Below are 19,876 nucleotides of genomic sequence, written 5' to 3'. Positions count from 1 at the left end.
TTTCAGCTTGCAATTCTTAAATCTTTCAATAAATATTTTAATATCTTATGTTTTAATTGGACCTATTGCTGAACTAGAGAGATTATTCAGTGATTTATAATTTTATGTAAGTGTGGTTGAGACGAAAAGATTAGTGTCACGAGCGGGACTTGAACCCACGACCTTTGGCTCTATACGCCGCTGCTCTAACCACTTGAGCTATCGTGACTTCGGTACACCCGAGACACCAACTCATCATCTCAACCTAAAACTTTGTTTCAAATTTCCCTCTTTTCGCTTCATATTCAAGTTACGTGAAATTGTTATTTTGACTCTCTTTCAATTCTCGAACAAAGTTTATTCTACAATTGTACATATAAGGTTTTGAAATGGATATATTCGATTAATAATTAATTTTATTAGGTAAATTAATTTTTACTCTATTAGATGGAAAAAAATTATTTTTATCACACTTTTTTGCACGTTTTTTCACATTTCTAGGTTTGTTTTGCAAGTTTTGAAAATTTTTACCTCACGAAAATCCGTTTTATACTATTAAATATCATTAATTAGATAGTTTATTCCATTCGGTATATATATTTTTCAATGTGTAAATAATAGGAGTGGGTATTTGTTTTTCTGCGTTTAATCGTGGAACATATGTGTTCGAAGACGTATGTGCGTGATTCAGGTGGAATAATCGCGGTCATATCACTCGTTGAAGGCAGGCGGTGCTGAATCGTAACTGGGAAACAGGACGCTCGGGCAGAAATCATTTCCCGTCTTCGACTTTCACTCGGGGAGTGGGTTTTTGCGATGTGGATATGCGGGTCGAATCGAAAGCCCCATCGCAATCAACTCGCAAAGGAAATAGCCATAAAACAAACTTTTATATACCAGCATACATCACCGTAGATGTGCGTGATAAAATTGACGCAGTCACTGGTATCCTGGATAAGAATCCGCACTTCGTTGCAAGCAATTCTTAATAATTTCGCCGTCATTGTTCATTTTTGTTTTTTCTATTATCGCTGGTTTGGTTTGTCAGACGCATTTGCGCCGTTTGCCATCAAATTAAAGTGAATCGAGGGGCCAGATTACATAGAGAAATCTGACGATTAACGGTGAACACAGAAATTATAAATAATAAATATAAAATAAAAGTAATAAAAATAGAATATAATAAACATATGTACCAGTAACGAAATTAACGTAAATTTCCAAAAAGAAAAAATAGTTGTTGGACCAGACGGTGTAACAAACATTGTTTTTGTAAATCTCCCACACATTCCGTCTCGCTCTCACTTTATCTCCCTCACTTTTCATTTACATATATTTTTGTTTCGATTTATTTCTCTCTCTCTCTCTCTCTCTCTCTCTCTCTTTCTCTCTCTCTCTCTCTCTCTCTCTCTCTCTCTCTCTCTCTCTCTCTCTCTATCTATCTATCTATCTATCTATCTCTATCTATCTCCCCCTCTATATATATATATATATATCTTTCTTTCTTTCTATCTATATATCTATTTACCTCTCTTTATCTCTATTTACAGCATTATTCTGTCAACATTTCTATTTATTTTTCTTCGGCTTTCGTTCTCTCCCTTTCTCTCCCTCTCTCTCTCACTCTCTGTATCTATCTATATAACTATCTGTCTGTCTATTTGTCCATTTACCTATCTATATATCTATCTCTATCTCATCATGCATACAAACGTGAAAGAGCTAATAATATTGTAAGTATTTTTTTAAATGGCAGATAAGACAGTAATTTATTATCAGTTAACGTTATAATAACAGGCTATTAATTACCGTCGCATATTAATGCTAAGTAAAAGTAAGCTTTTGCTTATACAGGGATACTAATTAATACTAAGGTACGTTTTTACATATAAATTATGGCTTCCCATTTTAAATTTAATTATAATTGTTGGTTGATGAGTTGTGATTGTGTTAATTCATTAATAAGCAGCATAATTTATTTCACTCCTCTGATCATAATGTATCTCCCATTTGCAATAATTATAATGCATCCAGGCTATTTAACTATTTCACACCTTGTTATGAAAAGAATTCCAGTTTATATAACCCCCTTTTAATACAGAGTAAAATATTAAAATCTAACAGAATACAACATCTATCAATAAATCGACAACATAATAAATACATTAGTTATGTATAGTTGTTACATGGTTTTTGAAAAATCATCGGTTCTGTAAAACCGTACATTTGGCTGAAGGCACTATCGTCTAAAACAAAATTAACAAAAACATATTCTGTCAGAGAGTCACATCCCTCCCGATGAAGATGCTAAAAGCTCTTCTATGAAAAATGTCGATGATTATTGAAAATGATGAATATGAGGTAATATAGCCAAACAGAAAATCTATATATTATTTGAAGTTTGCGTATTAAAAGCAGACGTTTGAAATGTGTGAATTAAAGGGAAAACTTTACTGAGAAAGAATCTCGACGGTAGCAAAACACGAACTGGAAGATTACTGGGTAGGTTCCGAAAGACTGACCACATGTGTATGACGACAGTTATGGTGAAAAAATATTATGAGTACGGATTTACTTTCAGATGTAGATTGATTTTAAGATGGTGAGTGATACATTCCCTCGTACGGGATTCAATAGATGGCTAATGTTACTAGGTGAGACGGCAAAGGTAATAGGGCTGGTGAGAAGGACTTTTAAAGGATCAACGATGTCTGTTGGAAACGCTTTCTCCGCTGAGTTTGTGATAAACGATGAATTAGGGGAGAATTAAATGACCTCTTTTATACTAATTAATGTCTTGAAAAGCGGACACCCTTGCAAGAAAAGGGGCTGCCACACCGCTAATAGGACCCGAACCCTTCTGTGGAATAGGAATACACCCTATTAACGAATACCTCAGACAGAAGGACAAAAAGAAAATGAGCGAACTTTGGAATTCACTTATTGGACATAGACAATCCAAGAATCTTCTAACCAAGTTTGGCAAGAAATAAATCACAGAATGTGTCAAAGGAAGCAGGAATAGACTGGGAATCCTAACAGGATTCCTGACAGGACACTGTAGATTAAATGGACATCTAAAGAAAATTGGAATAATCCAAGATGGCACATGTAGATTCTGCAAAGAAGCAGAAGAGACACCAACACACTTACTAACAAACTGCGGAGCTACACTAGCCCGCAGGAGGAAGTGTTTTGGGATGTACAATGTGACCATAGAAGAACTACAACCACTGAAACCGGGCCTATTAATCAAGTTTCTTGATGAAATAGGACTCACCGATGTGCTTTAGGCAGAGCACAGGGAATGCAATAGCTCTTAAAGGGCGCAGTATACCATACCCTGAATTATTATATCTATCTATCTACTAATTAATGTATTGCTTCAGCTGGAAATGTGGGAGAAACATGGAAATCCAGGACGGATTCACAAGTCGAGCTAAGGTTTTCAGTCAACTTCACAGTACAGCATGCGTTTGAACCCAACAACCCTCAAGAAGGAAACTGAGTACAGTAAAAATAAATTTCTTGCTTGGCTGAAAAAAGTTCCGCAACAAAGTCATATCAAGGAAAGCGAAGTTAACCTTAAACAAAACTATTCTAAGACTGGTGTTGTTTTATGGTTTAGAGACTTCGTTTTTGTAACGGCAGATGAGCTAAAATTAAGCCAAAAAATTTATGAGCCGGTAGCGGAAAAGGTACACTGGTCGGAAAAATCGGAAAAAATTTGAGTCGAGAGGCCATTACAGGGAGGATTGCAAAGGGCTAGGGGTACATGAATTCTGAACATGGCATGTTCCTATGGATGTGAAAAGCCGAGGATCGAAATGCTTAGGACAATATTTTGGACGAGGCAAGGGCTTTTATGGCCAAGGAAAAAATAAATTAATCAATGATATTTGGTTCATCTGTTATGGCAATTGTCTTCTATTTCTTTTGCTGTAGTATTATTACTACTTACCTTTTGTATAATTCATAGTTGCCATACCACTTGGCAAATGGCAAAAATGGCAAAAAGTAGGGAAAACTCAAAAGGTGGGGTTGAGATGGGAAGTTAGTGTCCGAGTGGATGAAGGTGGTAGAGCAGCGGCGTATCTAGCCGAAGATCATGGGTTCGAATCCCGCTCGTCACAGAGAAACACTGACTTTTTTATCTCAACTAAAAACCTTAATTAATTGAAATATATTGCTCAAGCGGACCACTAAAACTAGTGAATTTAATAAGTAAAAATGAAGTATACTTTCACTAAAGCTCTCAGTCGCCATTTCATTTGTCGCCGAGAATCAAATAGATTACACGACATTTGAAAAATGGTAAAAAGGAGAGAAAATTCAAAAGGTGAGGTTGAGATGGGAAGTTAGTGTCCGAGTGGATCGAGGTCACGATACCTCAAGTGGTAGAGCAGCGGCATATCGAGCCGAAGATCGTGGGTTCGAATCCCGCTCGTGACACTGACTTTTTATCTCAACTAAAAACCTTAATTAATTGAAATTCCAAGTTGGGTTGGCAGCATGTAATTAACAGTATTTGGATATCATGGGTGTGCGAGGGCTATGCACTTTTTGCCCCAGATAAGGCTGTAGTCTTCCAAGGAACAATCCTAGGTCCTGTCCTCTACTCCATTTACACTCACGACATCCCTACATATCCCTACTCCAACACATGTAAGGTATCTACCATCGCTGATAATACTACGCTATGATACCCGACTTTGTCACCTTCCTTGGAAGATAAACGAACCAAAAGAAAATATTTAACTGTTACACTTGGACGAATTACACACCATATTAACTACATATCTCTCTGAATTCGATATTATATCTTGGATTATTTCTGGACGGGGGAGCTGACCTGAGATTTCCATACTAGATTAAACTACTTGACCTAAACTATCTTTGACTAACAAACGACAGTACTTACGATATATCGCTAATATCCAAACACAACAATCCAAGATCATACGAGACAATAATCTATGTCCGAAGTACAAAGTAAGAGTTGTAATGAAATCAGATCATTATTTTGTGTAATGGCGTTTGTGATAATTGATTATATTATTCAAAGGGCAGTTCTTCTGGAAACTGTTGTTTGACTCCCGCTTAGCTATAAACCTTGGCATATTTACATTTTATTGCTTCGAATTATGCGGCGTCTTTGTCATAAAGGTTGCCGACGTTTATGATAACTTCATAGAACCGTTTGAACCAATTATTTCGTATCGCAAGTATGCGTAGTTAGTAGTAACCTCAAGGTATCTGCAACCCCGTGACCTAAACCTAGCTAGATGCATTCCGCAGGGTTCAATCTATACTAGCATTAAGCGACGTTCAATTCTTCGCATCGGTCGGCTCACAAGTAGAATTCCAGGCTTTTCTGTGTCTTACTTCCAGCGGGGTGATTGACCATTGCTCTCAGGCGTAAGTAAAACACCCTGGAATTCTGTTCAGCAATTCATCTTAACGAATCCCAGTATTCATTTTGATATGTAAGATTTATCGATTCCAATTACATAACAATAATTCCCAGTTAAAATTTTCAATAAACCTATCATAATTATAATTTCCTATAGAATACCAATTAGGAGATTGTGGAGCGTAAACTTTTTTATTAAAATTTCCCATAATTATGCTATTACTGTAAATACCATAATTACTTGTAAGTTTATTATAGCTTTTAACAATAAAAAATATGTAAAGTAAGCAAGCCTGTGAAACATTTTCTATATTAATTTTTGTATAAATTATTTTCACTTTGTTTTCCTAATTGAGAACTTGTTTATGCAATTATTGTATAATTTATGTAGTGTTGACTTGATAATGTACTTTTTGATAAATATTTATTTTTGGTTAAAAAGAACGACTTCTCCAGTAATCAATTAGTACTTCATTCAATTTCACAAAATGGTTGCGTAAAGAGCGATTCACATCTGCTATCACTACACGGTGAAACGTGGGCAAAAATGGACAATAGAGGAAACGGGAGGAACCGTCCGACCGGACAATACCCGGGACTAGCTAACCGTAAAACTGAATCACTTTCATCTCACGCGGATAAGAAGGAAAGCAGAATAAATTAAATGGTAGGATATAAGATTCTTCTTGGCCAGCCATTCGCCCAGTAGTCGTTATGCTTCTGCCGGCGGTCCTTCTGGCTTGGACCGCCACCTCGGAGGCGGTCACCTTCCCCAAGGACAAGTACAACGAACTCGACGAATTCGGTGCATGCCTGAGGACGGACGATCCTCTCATTCCGTGCTTGACCTCGGGCTTCGTCAAGACCCTGGAAGCCACGAGGGAAGTCTCGGAAATCAATCTTGGCGACGGCCTGACTCTCATGCATGATTACGAAGACGAAAGCATTCCACAAACGATAACAGGTGATAAATCGGAAACAATTTAAGTGGTTCGACGTCATTTGCTTGATTAAAAACATTAAAGAAAAAGAGCGATACCATTCAGCCCGCAAAATGGCACAGTCGCCCTTTAGTTGAAACAATACTTACTCTTTACTATTTTAGTACACTCTTCTAAGTTTAATTATTTCACTCGTTACCTTTTAACAAACCGATTTGGTTATGTCTCCCGTGGTCTTTTCGACCATTTTGGACAGCCAGACTTATCGCCAAATTCAGTATAAGGATATAATCAGGGTTAGTAAACAGCACTTTCATTCTATGCAAAACAAATCTCTGAAGCTGGCGAGAAACCGAAACGACTCTAAACAGACAAAAACTGGTCAGAACTGAGCAGGTTCATAACCCCAAGAGGAAATCACACAATTTAAAAATAAATTTACATATTAACAATGTTCATAATTTTAATATACTGGTATAAACATTAGAAATATATTTCAATAAATTAGGGTAATTTTTGAAAACAATTCTAGAAAATAATTAGGATGATTTTTTTTTCTTTTTAATGATATTAAATAAAATTATTTACGGGTTATATTAGTATTTAGGTGGGATCGTTTGCCCATTGGCTTAATTGCATAATTATGCTCAATGATGTTTATCTATTGAGAACACAGTTTTTCAATTCTCTCTTTAAAAGAAGAAGAAAAAGTTTTTTTCTTAACTTACAACTTTTTTTATCAGATGTGGTATTTTGGTTATAAATTTTAAACTTTATGAATAACATTCAATTAAGTAAGGTTTTATGTTGAGATGATAAAGTCAGTGTCACGAGCGGGATTCGAACCCACGACCTTCGGCTCGATACGCCGCTACTCTACCTCTTGACCTATCGGACTTCGATCCACTCGGACACCAACTTCCCATCTCAACCCCACCTTTTGAATTTTCCCTCCTTTTTGCTATTTTTCAATATCTAACTACAAAAATAATATTATTGTTTTACATTACACTAATCCATTTGCTATATAGACACTTAATCTGTGATACATATTAAAATTAATATTAGTGCTTATTCGTGACCGTTAGTCGATGATTATTCAGAAATTGTGAGATGCGGTCTGGTGTGATGTAGGTTTCAGAAAAACATTTTCTTTATCGTGCCGACGTTTCGATCTTTATTGAGATCATCTTCAGGGCCTGGGATTTACAAACATTGTTCAAATTTAACAAATACATATACATTAGTATTTACACAAAATTTAAATTTTTCTGCATTTATTCATGAGGTTTTTTTTGTTATTTACATAAAACTTCTTTACATTTATTATTTGAACGGTTTAAAAAAAAAAAAAAAAAAAAATATATATATATATATTTCATTCGGTTGTTAATTCGGTTGTTTAAATTTATTTTATTCTCTCCAATATTAAACTAACTTTACCTATAATGGCTAATATAATTGCCTAAATAAAGTTTATTAACTTAGTAAATTAATATTAAATACTCATATGCTTGTTTACAAAATTAAATACCTAAATTATTTCCTTTTGAATTTTCCCTCCTTTTTGCCATTTTTTCCAGTTCTTATCTCAACTTAAAATCTTAATTAATTGAATTATATTAATTGGTCAAGCGGACCACGAAAAATAGTGAATTTATGAATAAGTGATGTTTTATTACACCCCATCGAATGTTTTTTCAGGCGATCCTAGGGAGGCCCGGACCCTCCTCGACGCATTTGGGCTTTACATGGACCGGAGATATTTGCTATGGGATATGAGCCAGCTTTTCCCAGGCCTTGTGATGAGGGTGGGCCCTTCAGCACGGGGGAGTCTCCAGTTTTTACTTGACAAGAGAAGAATCGTCGACGACCGGGCTCTTTCCACTGGTAAAATTAATAAAAAATGTCTAATTGCAAGCTGGGACAATATCAATTTGAGATGGTTATTGTTTAAAAAAATGAAACTTACTTCCGCACGCATTAATTGTTCTGGTTTTTCAAATTTCTTTAACACACCACATTTTAGTGACTTCTGATAAGTGCAAAACAATAAAACATCAACAAACATTAAACATAAAACTAATATCCTCGATAATTGTCTTTTTTAGATGTTTGGTTTTTTGGAATAACAGATTTCTCTCAGATAAAAAACAATAACAAACATTATAAATTTAAAACACACTTTTTTATTTAATTCTAAAGTGAACTTTGATATATCATCTATGGAAAAATATCGTGTTTCTATACAGAATAAAATTATTAAAGAGCGTCGTGGCCACAATGGAAGAGTGTTGAAACTGAGTCATCACTGATGGCAGTAAGAACTGAATTTGCATTTTCTTCAAGATCATACATTGATCTAGGGTGTTCGTGAATTATTTTAGGTACATTTCTTTCATTTTAATAACATTCTTAATTAGAATATTGCTTGTTTATAATTTTTTAACAATGTTGTCTTTTAAATTTTACATTATTTTATAGTTTCAACGATTTTTTAATGTTAAATTACATTATTTTTAATAATCAACATAACCTTTATTTCGATAATTAATTTTGTATTTTAAATAAATAATTAGCCCTGACTCCAGGAGGAAAGCACATCTGGGGAAACAATAATTTTAGTAAAACTTACTACATGGATGTTTTTCTCGTTTGTTAGGTGTGTTGTTGTCTGTTACTATCACAAAAATATTAATACTCTTAAAGTCATTCATTGATCAAAATTGTCGTAAGAGCAAACAAACTACCTTAAATTGCCGAAAGCCAATATATGGAAGAAAAGTGTCTCAACTCAAAAAGGGGTAGTTTTTTGAAGGTAGTACAGCTGGATTTTTAGTTTTGTGTTTTCGCTTACCTCTTGGAAAACCGAAATAAAATATTGATGGATCATGACAGTTTTTATTGCCAACAACCGTAATGGCATGAACTTAATACATAAATCAGAAAAAGTAAACTTCCACTTCTTTTGCTGAGTTGTGTCCCTTTTCATGTGGGTGTGCGATATGTAATTAAAGCATACATATTTTTATGCTAATAATAAGTCTTTGCTTTTACTTAATTAAAATTTTCAATAAATAATCTATTATTTTGATATCCACGCTATCAAAGAAGACTTTAGCATCTGAGGTCCTGAATTTAAACCAAACATGCTTACAAATGGACTTTTTACTCAAACACCAGTCTCGCGCGGTACGGTACGACCATTGCTGTTGCAACTACTGTCGTAAAAATTAATTAATTCATTTAAAACAATTAATTAGTTATTAACAAAACATTTAAATTCTAGCAAATTATCTTAATCATCGATAAAGAAAGTAAGAATAAAAAGAAAATAAACATAAAAAAATTTCAAAAACAATCGTCAAAATTACTTTTGTTTAATTGCTATTCAAATCTGACGTTATAGTTAAAATGTCTGAAAATTATAATTACCAATCTCAATAAAATTATAATGAAGAATAAATTATTAATATTAGCGTAATAAAGCAAACCGAATTAACATGTTAATTTTTAAAAGTCGAGATATTTTGTGATGCATTTGTGCTATATCAGAACTCGTTTTATAGGTAGCGTCTGATTTTCTAACCAAAATAAGCATTTTTAAATTATTTATTTTCTTTATTAAACTACGACGTTTCGTACACAGAAAGAAACTAGTTGAAGGAGATTCTGAATATTAGAAGTGTTTGAAATAACTTTCAATTAATTAAGGTTTTTTGTTGAGATAAAAAAGTCAATGTCACGAGCGGGACTCGAGCCCACGACCTTCGGCTGGATACGCCGCTGCTCTACCACTTGAGCTATCGTGAATTCGATCCACTTGGACACCAACTTCCCATCTCAACACCACCTTTTGCATTTTGCCCTCCTTTTTAACATTTTTCAAATATTGTGTAATCTATCTGAGTCTCGGCGACAAATGAAATGGCCACGGAGAGATTTAGTGAAGTATACTTCATTTTCACTTGTTCAATTCACTAGTTTTCGTGGTCGTAGCTCAGGTGGAAGAGCAGCGGCGTATCTAGCCGAAGGTCGTGGGTTCGAATTCTCTCATGACATTGACGTTTTTATCTCAACTAAAAACCTTAATTAATTGAAAAATATTAATTGGTCAAGCGGACCACGAAGACTACTGGTTTGAAAAAAACATTTTGAAAGGGGCGAATCAACTATTCTCATATATTTCGTCTTGAATTTGCAACTCGCCTTTAGTGTATATTAAGTCCTTCGTCTTTTATGTACATTCTGTGCCATAAACTACCTTATCAACTACAAAATTGCCTACTGACTCCCTCCTGAATTGGTTTGTTACTTTTGTGTGGCAAGGATCGGGCGTAAACAAGAAAAATTCGTGCTCGATCAGAAAATCACATCTCCCAAAAAGTTATACTTTTTCACCTATCAGTTCACTTCTTTTTTAATTTGTTAAGCAATATTATGCAAATAATCATTTGAAAACACAAGAGCGGACAAATATAGTTTCTATAAATGTAATTTTATTAGTGATTGTGTAGTTATAAATAATCACAACTTCAATTTCTTCCTAAATCCTTAAAAATCCTTATCTACGAATTCATACTATATGACAAAAAATAAACGAAAAATAGATTGGTTGTAATTCACCAAATAGATTTTGATAAAATATTAACAAAAATGGCAACTCCATTGCAGTTCGTGGTCCGATTGCCAATTAATTTTTAATTAATTAATATTTATGAAAGGTATTGGTTGAGATAAAAAAGTCAGTCTCACGAGCGGGATTCGAACTCACGATCTTCGGCGAGATACGCCGCTGCTCTACCACTTGAGCTATCGTGATCTCGATCCACTCGGACACTAACTTCCCAACTCAACCCCACCTTTTGAATTTTCCCTCCTTTTTGCGATTTTTCAAGCTAGCTCAAGTGGTAGAGTAGCGGCGTATCTAGCCGAAGATCGTGGGTTCGAATCCCGCTCGTGCCATTGAATTTTTCATCTCAATTAAAAACCTTAATTAATTGTAATATATTAATTGGTCAAGCGGACCACGAAATTAGTAAATTGTTAATAATGATCTATAATCAAGATAGAACACAATAGGCTTTCTTTATACACTCTGAACATTTCGGTTATACGAAACGCAAACGTCGTCCCTTTGATATATGTAATGTAACAAAAATACTCTGTTTATTTAAAAAAAAAATGAAAATGTAACACTTAAATTACAAACTGGCGAATAATTATAATTAGGTTCAAACGGTAAGAGGGAGGAAACGTTAAATACACAGAAGGTACATAATTTGAAATGACTTTTTTTTTTGTCCTTTTAATGGCGGCTTGTCTTCACGTAGTCTATCCAATCACTTTATCTGCCAAAAATTTTTAATTGCCAATTGCAAGTAATAATGATAAACTATGTTGATGATTCAGAACACAAACAGATTTGAGTAAATCCGATTTTTGGAGGAAACAGGGCTGGTTTTTTGTACATGGTACTGATAATTTGTGTCTTTAGCGTTTGTTAGAAGTGAATGAATTTATTAGCGAGAATATGTAGTGAGGGATGGCAACCTTGAGAACAACAACGACCCTCCATTTGTGTATAGGATGATGGAGGAATATCAAGCACTCCATCACCCTAATTGAGTGAAAGGTATGTAAAAAGGAAATAATGTATTAAGAACGAGTGAGAGCGTGAATGGTTTTGGATATACGAACTGCATGAGTTGGATACTGAAATGACCTATCTCGAGGTAGGTCTCGAAGCCTGCCGGTAATCTACTTTAAATTACAAAAGGTGAATTTGCCAGTGGACAGCGAGAAGTGATACACCCAACCATGCACTTGTGTGTATAAGTGCACGTATATTTAAGCTTATATAAATTCAATCCAATCCAATCAATAACCTTTCCATGACTGCAAATTACGATAACTAAAGATTACCTAGGTCTCAAACCTTGTGTTCTAATTTCAAAGGAATGCAATATATTATATATATATATGCAATAAGGTAAAATAAATCCTCACATATTGATATAGATTGCAGTTACATTTGAATGGCTATAACGCAATTGAAAGTTAAAAAAAAAAAGAGATAGTTGCTTGTAGTCATTACGTAAAATCTTTTTAATTAAGGCTAAGATCCGATGAATTAAAGATGGCATTACATAGCGGATACTTTTGGAAAAATTTCCTCACGGAAACTGGAGAAAGTGAAAATGAATATTTTAACTCCAATTGTGACTCATCTGCATTTCCATGTGTTTTACCTCAATTAATTCAAAGAAAGCGGCCATCCCGACCGGACTTTCCATATAATTTTGACGGTCATAAAAATAAATTGGCTATTAAACAGAAAGTCAACACAGGCAAAGCGGAAATGGCGTTAATTGGTAACAGTACTTGAAATGACTATTATGAAGACCTGAATTTTTCCCCAATTTTTTCTTTTTCAAAAAGCTTCGCTCTATCAACTCTAACCTCTCACCGGCTAATGGAATAAAACATTCAATTGTCTACGTGAGCCTTATCCTCGCCATCACGATCTAACGGATCGCGCATATTTTCTATTCACCAAGTCCTTTTGTTTCCTATGTAAAACGGGGCAAACGATATCTGCCGGAGAGAAAGTTCCTAATCAAATTTGCAAGCGCATGATGATAGAGGATTGCCGGCAAATTAGGCCCATTTTTTTCGGTTTATTATCATTAACTATCTCTTTCATAAACATTCTTCAGAGTGGTTCTCGTCACTTAAAGGGCGTGAGTCTCTGGATCGTGCACACGTTCCATTTCGTGAAAAGAGTGGGGACAAAATTAGTCCAAACCGTGACCACAAACTTAAGATAATACGCGTCAAATGCGGGCTAATGACTTTGCCCAAAAGCATGCTACGGCCTTCTTGTCTTATGCGGTTAATGGGTGATTGGAACGTCTGAAATGATATGTGCGTTTATCCAGTGCGACAACATAAAATATAATTCGAACTTTACTGATTTAACAATCAAACATTTACAAATAAATCAGCATAAAAATTTCAAATCATTTTAATTAAAAACGACATCAAAATCATTAAATATGTGCCCAATTATACATTAATAACATGTTTATATATAATGTAATAATATATTATGATAAAAATTAGTAATGTATGTTATAAAATAAAATGTGGTTGAAAATTTTACTGTGAATTATAACAATGATTTTACGACGATTAACAACTAATTGAGTAAAATTTATCGGTCATCTTATCAATCAGATGTTAGAAATCTCTCTGTCACTCTCTCTCTCTCTCTCTCTCTCTCACTCTCTCTCTCTCTCTCTCACTCTCTCTCACTACTCATTAAAGGCACTGATATTCAAAATAACCTAAAGTGGCATAATCCAGTTTCCGTAGTTTCTCGCAAAATAGAGATACTAGTGGTCTGTATAGTACTAAAACATAGTCAATATTCAAAACATTTAAAATTAAACATCATTTATTCAGGACGTTGATTACACCTTTATCTACTGTTTACTTGTAATGTTAATATTGGATGAAAGAAAGAAAGAAAGAAAGAGAGAGAGAGAGAGAGAGAGAGAGAGAGAGAGAGAGAGAGAGAGAGAGAGAGAGAGAGAGAGNAGAGAGAGAGAGAGAGAGAGAGAGAGAGAGAGAGAGAGAGAGAGAGAGAAGAATTGTACATTGTATTGATAAAAGCTTGCAAAATAGGTCTCATGGACATTTCTTACATTTCACGAGCATTCGTACATACAATTAAGTTTACGTAATTCAAATTACAAAATCCATATAATACAAATATAATTTATAATTGGGAAATAATAAAAATGAATAAAACGTATAAATGATAATGAATAATCTTTCAATTAATTAAGGTTTTTAGTTGAGATAAAAAATCAGTGTCACGAGCGGCATTCGAACCCACGATCTTCGGCTAGATACGCTGCTGCTCTCCCACTTGAGCTATCGTGACCTCGATCCACTCGGACTTGATTCTCAATCTAGAATCAAATAGATTACACGACATTTGAAAAATGGCAAAAAGGAGGGAAAATTCAAAAGGTGGGGTTGAGATGGGAAGTTAGTGTCCGATTGGATCGAGGTCCCGATAGCTCAAGTGGTAGAGCAACGCTCGTGACACTGACTTTTTTATCTCAACTAAAAACCTTAATTAATTGAAAGATATTAATTGGTCAAGCGGACCACAGAAACTAGTGAATTGAATAATGAATAACAATAAAATAAGATTAATGAATAATAAAAGAGAAATAATAATGAATAATTTATAATTTGACAAAAAGAGAGGGAGAGGGAGAGAGAGGAGCGAGAAAGGAATGGAGAGAAAGATATAGCCAAGTGTATAAATAAATTAATAAACAGAGCGACTTAAACGAAATAGAAAGAACGAGAAAGAGGATGAGAGGATGAGAGAGAGGGAGGAAGAATAATATTGAACGTTTCATTTATAAAACCTTGCACAATTAAGTCAAAAGGACCTTTCTTACATAGCATGAGCATTCATCCATAAAAATAAAATGTACACAATTCGAAATACAAAACGTATATAATATAAACGTGATTTACAATTTGAGAATAATAAAAATGAATAATAACATAAAAATGATAAGGAATAATGAAATAAGATAAATGAATAATAAACTAAATATAATAATGAATAATTGATCATTTACACTTAGGGGAGAGAGAGAGAGAGAGAAAGAGACAGACAGACAGATAGAGAGAGAGAGAGAGAGAGTGAGAGAGAGAGAGAGAGAGAGAGTGAGAAAGCGAGATAGTTGGAATGAAGAAAGAATTAAAGCAAGGTGAATAAATATTAAAAATCTGGCTAGTTAAACAAGAGAAAATGTGTGGGAGAAAGAGACAGAGAGATAGATAGAGAGAGAGAGAGAGAGAGAGAGAGAGTGAGAGAGAGAGAGAGAGAGAGATAGAAATAGATAGAGCGAGAGTGACTTGGTATAATCTGAGTAACGTTAACTTAGCTCTGTCAGATGGCACTGTTGGCTTTACAAAAAGTCTTTACAGTTTGAATGATCAAATGGTATTTCTTATCAATTATCACTTATGAGACTAAGGGAACTCTTGGTTAATAAACAATAATTTCTATGTGTGGTGATTAGTGACCGTTAATCGATAATTATTCAGAAATCGTGAGATGCGGTCTGGTGTAATGTAGGTTTCAGAAAAACATTTTCTTTATCGTGCCAACGTTTCTATCTTTATTGAGATCATCTTCAGGGCTCAAAGTGTCTTCTGTGTAATTGTGCCATTCTTGCGTGTCGTGTTGAGAGTGCCCAACCCAAGAAGATGATCTCAATGAAGATCGAAACGTTGGCACGATAAAGAAAATGTTTTTCTAAAACCTACATCACACCAGACCGCATCTCACGATTTCTGAATAATAATTTCTATATTTTCAAGATATAACAAGTATTTTTCTAACTGCAGTATCGTTTCTAATTACTTTGTATGTGAATTTTTCAGGTGGTTTGCTGTTGAAAAGAACCATTCTACCGGTGCTTCTAGGGGTTAAGTTGAATGTAGCCTCCCTAGTACCACTGCTTTTTGCCATGGTCATAATTCTCGTGAAGAAAGCGTTGCTCTTCAGTAAATTTTCATTTCTTCTCAGCGGATTATCGTTGTACAGGCGGGGAACGTTCGACAGCAGTTCGAACTTCGGAGGAGGTGGTATCGGCGGCGGTCCAGCTGCTTATTCAGCGCCCCACAAGCACGTCATCATCGATAGGGATCGGCCATTCGATCACCGAAACCCTTGGTTCCTCAGGGAAAACGAAGACGTTTAATAGTATTAAAAAGTTTAAAAAATGTATATCGCACCATTTTTGCACACGTTTCTGTAATGTCTGTGCCAAAATAGTTCCTACAAATTTCAAAAAATTATTATTTCTCACCATAACACGTAATAATGTTAGGTTATTTTTGTGTCCTATTTTTTGAAGTGTATTAGCCGTTGACGACGGTTGGACGGATATGGTAACATCGCGACCTTCCTGGTATTGCAGAGCGTGAAGATTTAATTTATTTTCACTGTACTACTTCTGTGAAAATAGAATTTACTTTCGAGCTGTTTTTATTACGGACTGTTTGTCCCTTATTGGCAATCAGTTCAGGAAAAGAGGAATCAGTATATATTGCCATGCTGGATTTCGTGATTTTTCAGTCATGAGGACGTGCTACTGCCTTCTGGCGATCCTCAGGTTCGCTACAGCGTACAAAATCATAACGAAAAGCATGATACACTCTCCCGATGAGTTTCTATACGAGCCGGTCCCGTTGAAATCGAAGGACGACTTGACGACGAGCACCGTCCAGACAGGATTCGAGCGTCTTATCGGAGACGACCCGACGAAAATGGAGCATCCCGTGGAAGAACCGCCGACTGTTCCGACCCCCGATGAAGAAGAGGAAGAGTACGATGAGAGTTTTATTCCCACGACAACGGAAACCGTCGATACAACAACGGAACTTTCGAAAGAATCTAATAGAAACAGGACGAAGCTATATCCGGTAGGGAGGCTGTGGGAGAGGACTCGCAACGACATATGGTCCATCATTTCCGAAGCGTTCAGCTGCATTTGGAGCGGTGTGGGTCTCGACTGTTTCACATACAAGGTGGTGCCTATGTTTAAATCATTAATGGGATATCAATCTTTTGACCAACCGCTGTACATTTTGCCACGAGAAGGCGAATTTGAAGGTGATTGCTTTTATTTTAAATAAATTTATTTACAAACTAAAGCGTTATTTTTTTTAAGGTCGAGGTAGAAATGGAAGGAGGAACTCGGGACTCAAGCTGGCCAAGCTGACTCTCATAGGACTCTTAGGCCTCAAGACTCTGATCCTTCCCGTTTTGTTAGGTCTTGTGCTAATATCGGGTAAGACTCTGTTCGTCAGTCTCTTATCGGGGATCCTGACTGCCGCGGCCGCATGGACGACGTCAAAATCTGCCGACAGGCGAGTACAGACTGATACGCCATCTCAAAATTACTACATGTGAACAGATTTGGGTAAAAACAAAATGTAAATAACGGTATTGTACTTAATCACAAATCACCGAATCCCTTCCGACTTAAATTATACGTCTGCAAAGGTCATGGAGTTTGTAGGACTTTCTCTTACACACGACTTTTAACGGAAAAATGTCTGTAAATAGCAAGAAATTATTTGTTATAAACGAAAAATAAAATTTTATATATTACATTTGTCTATTAATATTAATCCCTAAGCTATTGACAAAGTGCATACAAAGTTTGACGACCCAAACAAATGTTGGCTCGTTAAAATGCCATTTTATTATCTTCAACGTTAGTATCTTATTTTAAAAAGACAAACAACAATTTTTTAACCCTTTTTTTGCTTGAATCACCGTTTTCTCCATTTATTTCATGACATTAACATACACTTATAATAAACGCAGTTATTTATCAACAAAAATAAAAAAGAGTCTACTTTTAAAACATGGTAAAAATTAAATAAAAATGAGACACGATGAATCTCTCTGTGCCCTATGAATTTACTTGCCCCCAAATCTGGCAAAAAAATTTTACAATTATTAATAACAGATATATCCTCCACATTAAAGTAAAATTTTGTTATTCCAAAAATAATCAAAATAGTGAGATTCCTGATATAAAAAATTATTCCTAATAAATAAGTAACAATGAGAGAGCGCTGTTATAAATTATTAATTTTTAACAGTTTTGTATATCCTATCAAAATTTGCTTTTATTACCAAAAGAACCAATGTAGATTTTTTTTAAATGAGTATCTTGTATTTTGCGATGTTGTACTATTGGTTTTTTTTTCAAAATCATCATTTTTTCCAATTATTTCATGACATTAACATAAACTTATAATAAATACATTTATTTATCAACAAAAGTAAAACAGAGTCTACTTTTAAAACATGGTAAAAACTAAATAAAAATCATGATTCTGTCTGCGAATAAATATTTTAAACAAAGAGGGAAATATCCAACTGGCCCACAAATCTGGCAAAATTGTTTTACAATTATTAATATTAGATATATCCTCCATATTAAGGTAAAGTTTTGTTATTCCAAAAATAATTAATAGTGATTTCTGATACAAAAAAATATTTTTAATAAATAGATAACAGATTTCAAAGGTCGGGTTGAGATGGGAAGTTAGTGGCCGAGTGGATCGAGGTCTCAATCAGCTCAAGTGATAGAGCAGCGGCCTATCTAGCCAAAGAGCGCGGGTTCGAATCCCGCTCGTGACAGTGACTTTTTTATCTCAACTAAAAATCTTAATTAATTGACAGATATTAAATGGTCAAGCGGATCACGAAAACTAGTGAATTTAATAAATAGACAACAATCTGGGTGCACTGTTATAAATGCAAGAAGGATTTATTAATTTTTAAATGTTTTGTGTATCCCATCAAAATTTGCTTTTATTACTATCAGAACCAATTTTTTTTAATGAGTATCTTATATTTTGCAATATTGTAATATTCGTTGATAATTTTTTTTTTCAAAATGTATATTCTTGAAATCCCTAATTCTTTGAGTTTAGTTTTAAAAATATAGCTGTCAAATAAAATTTATCAAGAGGATCATTTGTAATTTGGTGGGTACTCATCATTTTGGTCTGCCTATTTTCGCTAGGTTGGTTTTTCCGACGCGTTCGGGTGTTTCGCCATTTTCAGTTTGTTCTCGAAGTTAAAATTCAAACTCCAATGAAACCCTGGTCAGTGATACAAAGTTCAAAAATATTACACAATTGTCCTTTTTCCAATGATCCCTAGGAGCAGAGTAGCACTGCGACTGGTAAAACACTAAAACAAACCAACCCAGGAAGTTAGGCAAGCCAAAATAATTGGTAACGACCAAATTTCAGGTCCATCACCCTGCAGACCACAGGAGGAAATTTCACCATTCAAGAGGAAAATTATTTATTTTTACTGACACGAGTACATACATACATAAGCATATCATCGATTCAAATTAAGACTCGTAGTTAATCGTGACAATCATCAACTTCAGGGGACGTCTGGTCCCTTTAGATGGCCATTTGAGTTGCAAGTTTCTTATAAACCTAGTCACCCTTATTTTTAAATACATTTTTTCTAAATATATACCATTGAATTAAGTAGGGTGATGAAGTACTAGATATTCTCCCATGAGTCTCTCACTCTACACTTACACTAATAAATACATTCACTCTCAATAAATAAAATGTATATCAAATTCACTAATTTCGTGGTCCGTTTGACCCATGTTGTACATCAAAAACTATATTCAATAAAACAACCCTGTTTCCTACAAAACTCGGAACAAGGGATACAAAAACCCGCTGATGTGATCAAGTACAATTCTCTTATCTGGTAGCATTCCTACTTGCTCTCTGTATGGATCCAAGTAATGCAATCATCCATAACAATCTCTACCCTAAACACATAATTAACAGAATAATCAACAATTACAACACAACACTAACACATTCCACTATTACTAATAATACTACATTAAGTACATCAAATACAAACAAACCAGCATACATT

At 34.7% G+C, this 19,876-nt stretch overlaps 2 protein-coding genes and 1 non-coding gene across 3 annotated transcripts; 2 read left to right on the top strand and 1 right to left on the bottom strand.

Moving 5' to 3' along the window:
* Positions 1-134: 134 nt before the first annotated feature.
* Positions 135-208, bottom strand: Trnay-aua. The gene has a single exon. It is a non-coding gene; the product is annotated as a tRNA-Tyr (tRNA).
* Positions 209-6,106: 5,898 nt separating this feature from the next.
* Positions 6,107-16,144, top strand: LOC106662065. The gene is made up of 3 exons (XM_014385870.2): positions 6,107-6,356; positions 8,038-8,223; positions 15,814-16,144. Exons 1-3 carry the CDS (start codon positions 6,107-6,109, stop codon positions 16,131-16,133), a joined length of 756 nt encoding a protein of 251 aa, XP_014241356.1. The 3' UTR covers positions 16,134-16,144.
* Positions 16,145-16,165: 21 nt separating this feature from the next.
* LOC112126537 lies at positions 16,166-17,548 on the top strand. Its single transcript, XM_024225823.1, has 2 exons — positions 16,166-17,047; positions 17,106-17,548. Exons 1-2 carry the CDS (start codon positions 16,513-16,515, stop codon positions 17,345-17,347), a joined length of 777 nt encoding a protein of 258 aa, XP_024081591.1. The 5' UTR covers positions 16,166-16,512; the 3' UTR covers positions 17,348-17,548.
* Positions 17,549-19,876: the final 2,328 nt, after the last annotated feature.

Source organism: Cimex lectularius, unplaced genomic scaffold (genome assembly GCF_000648675.2).
Source record: "Cimex lectularius strain Harlan isolate CLEC.00 unplaced genomic scaffold, Clec_2.1 scaffold3, whole genome shotgun sequence".
NCBI lineage: Eukaryota > Metazoa > Arthropoda > Insecta > Hemiptera > Cimicidae > Cimex > Cimex lectularius.
Note: the sequence above shows the minus strand (reverse complement) of the source record. Positions and strands in the feature narration are given on the sequence as shown.

Coding starts and splice junctions, on each gene's coding strand:
- LOC106662065 (XM_014385870.2), top strand. CDS start 6,107: ATGCTTCTGCCGGCGGTCCTTCTGGCTTGGACCGCCACCTCGGAGGCG. Junction 6,357..8,037: donor CATTCCACAAACGATAACAG/GTGATAAATCGG, acceptor ATGTTTTTTCAG/GCGATCCTAGGGAGGCCCGG. Junction 8,224..15,813: donor CGACCGGGCTCTTTCCACTG/GTAAAATTAATA, acceptor TGAATTTTTCAG/GTGGTTTGCTGTTGAAAAGA.
- LOC112126537 (XM_024225823.1), top strand. CDS start 16,513: ATGAGGACGTGCTACTGCCTTCTGGCGATCCTCAGGTTCGCTACAGCG. Junction 17,048..17,105: donor ACGAGAAGGCGAATTTGAAG/GTGATTGCTTTT, acceptor ATTTTTTTTAAG/GTCGAGGTAGAAATGGAAGG.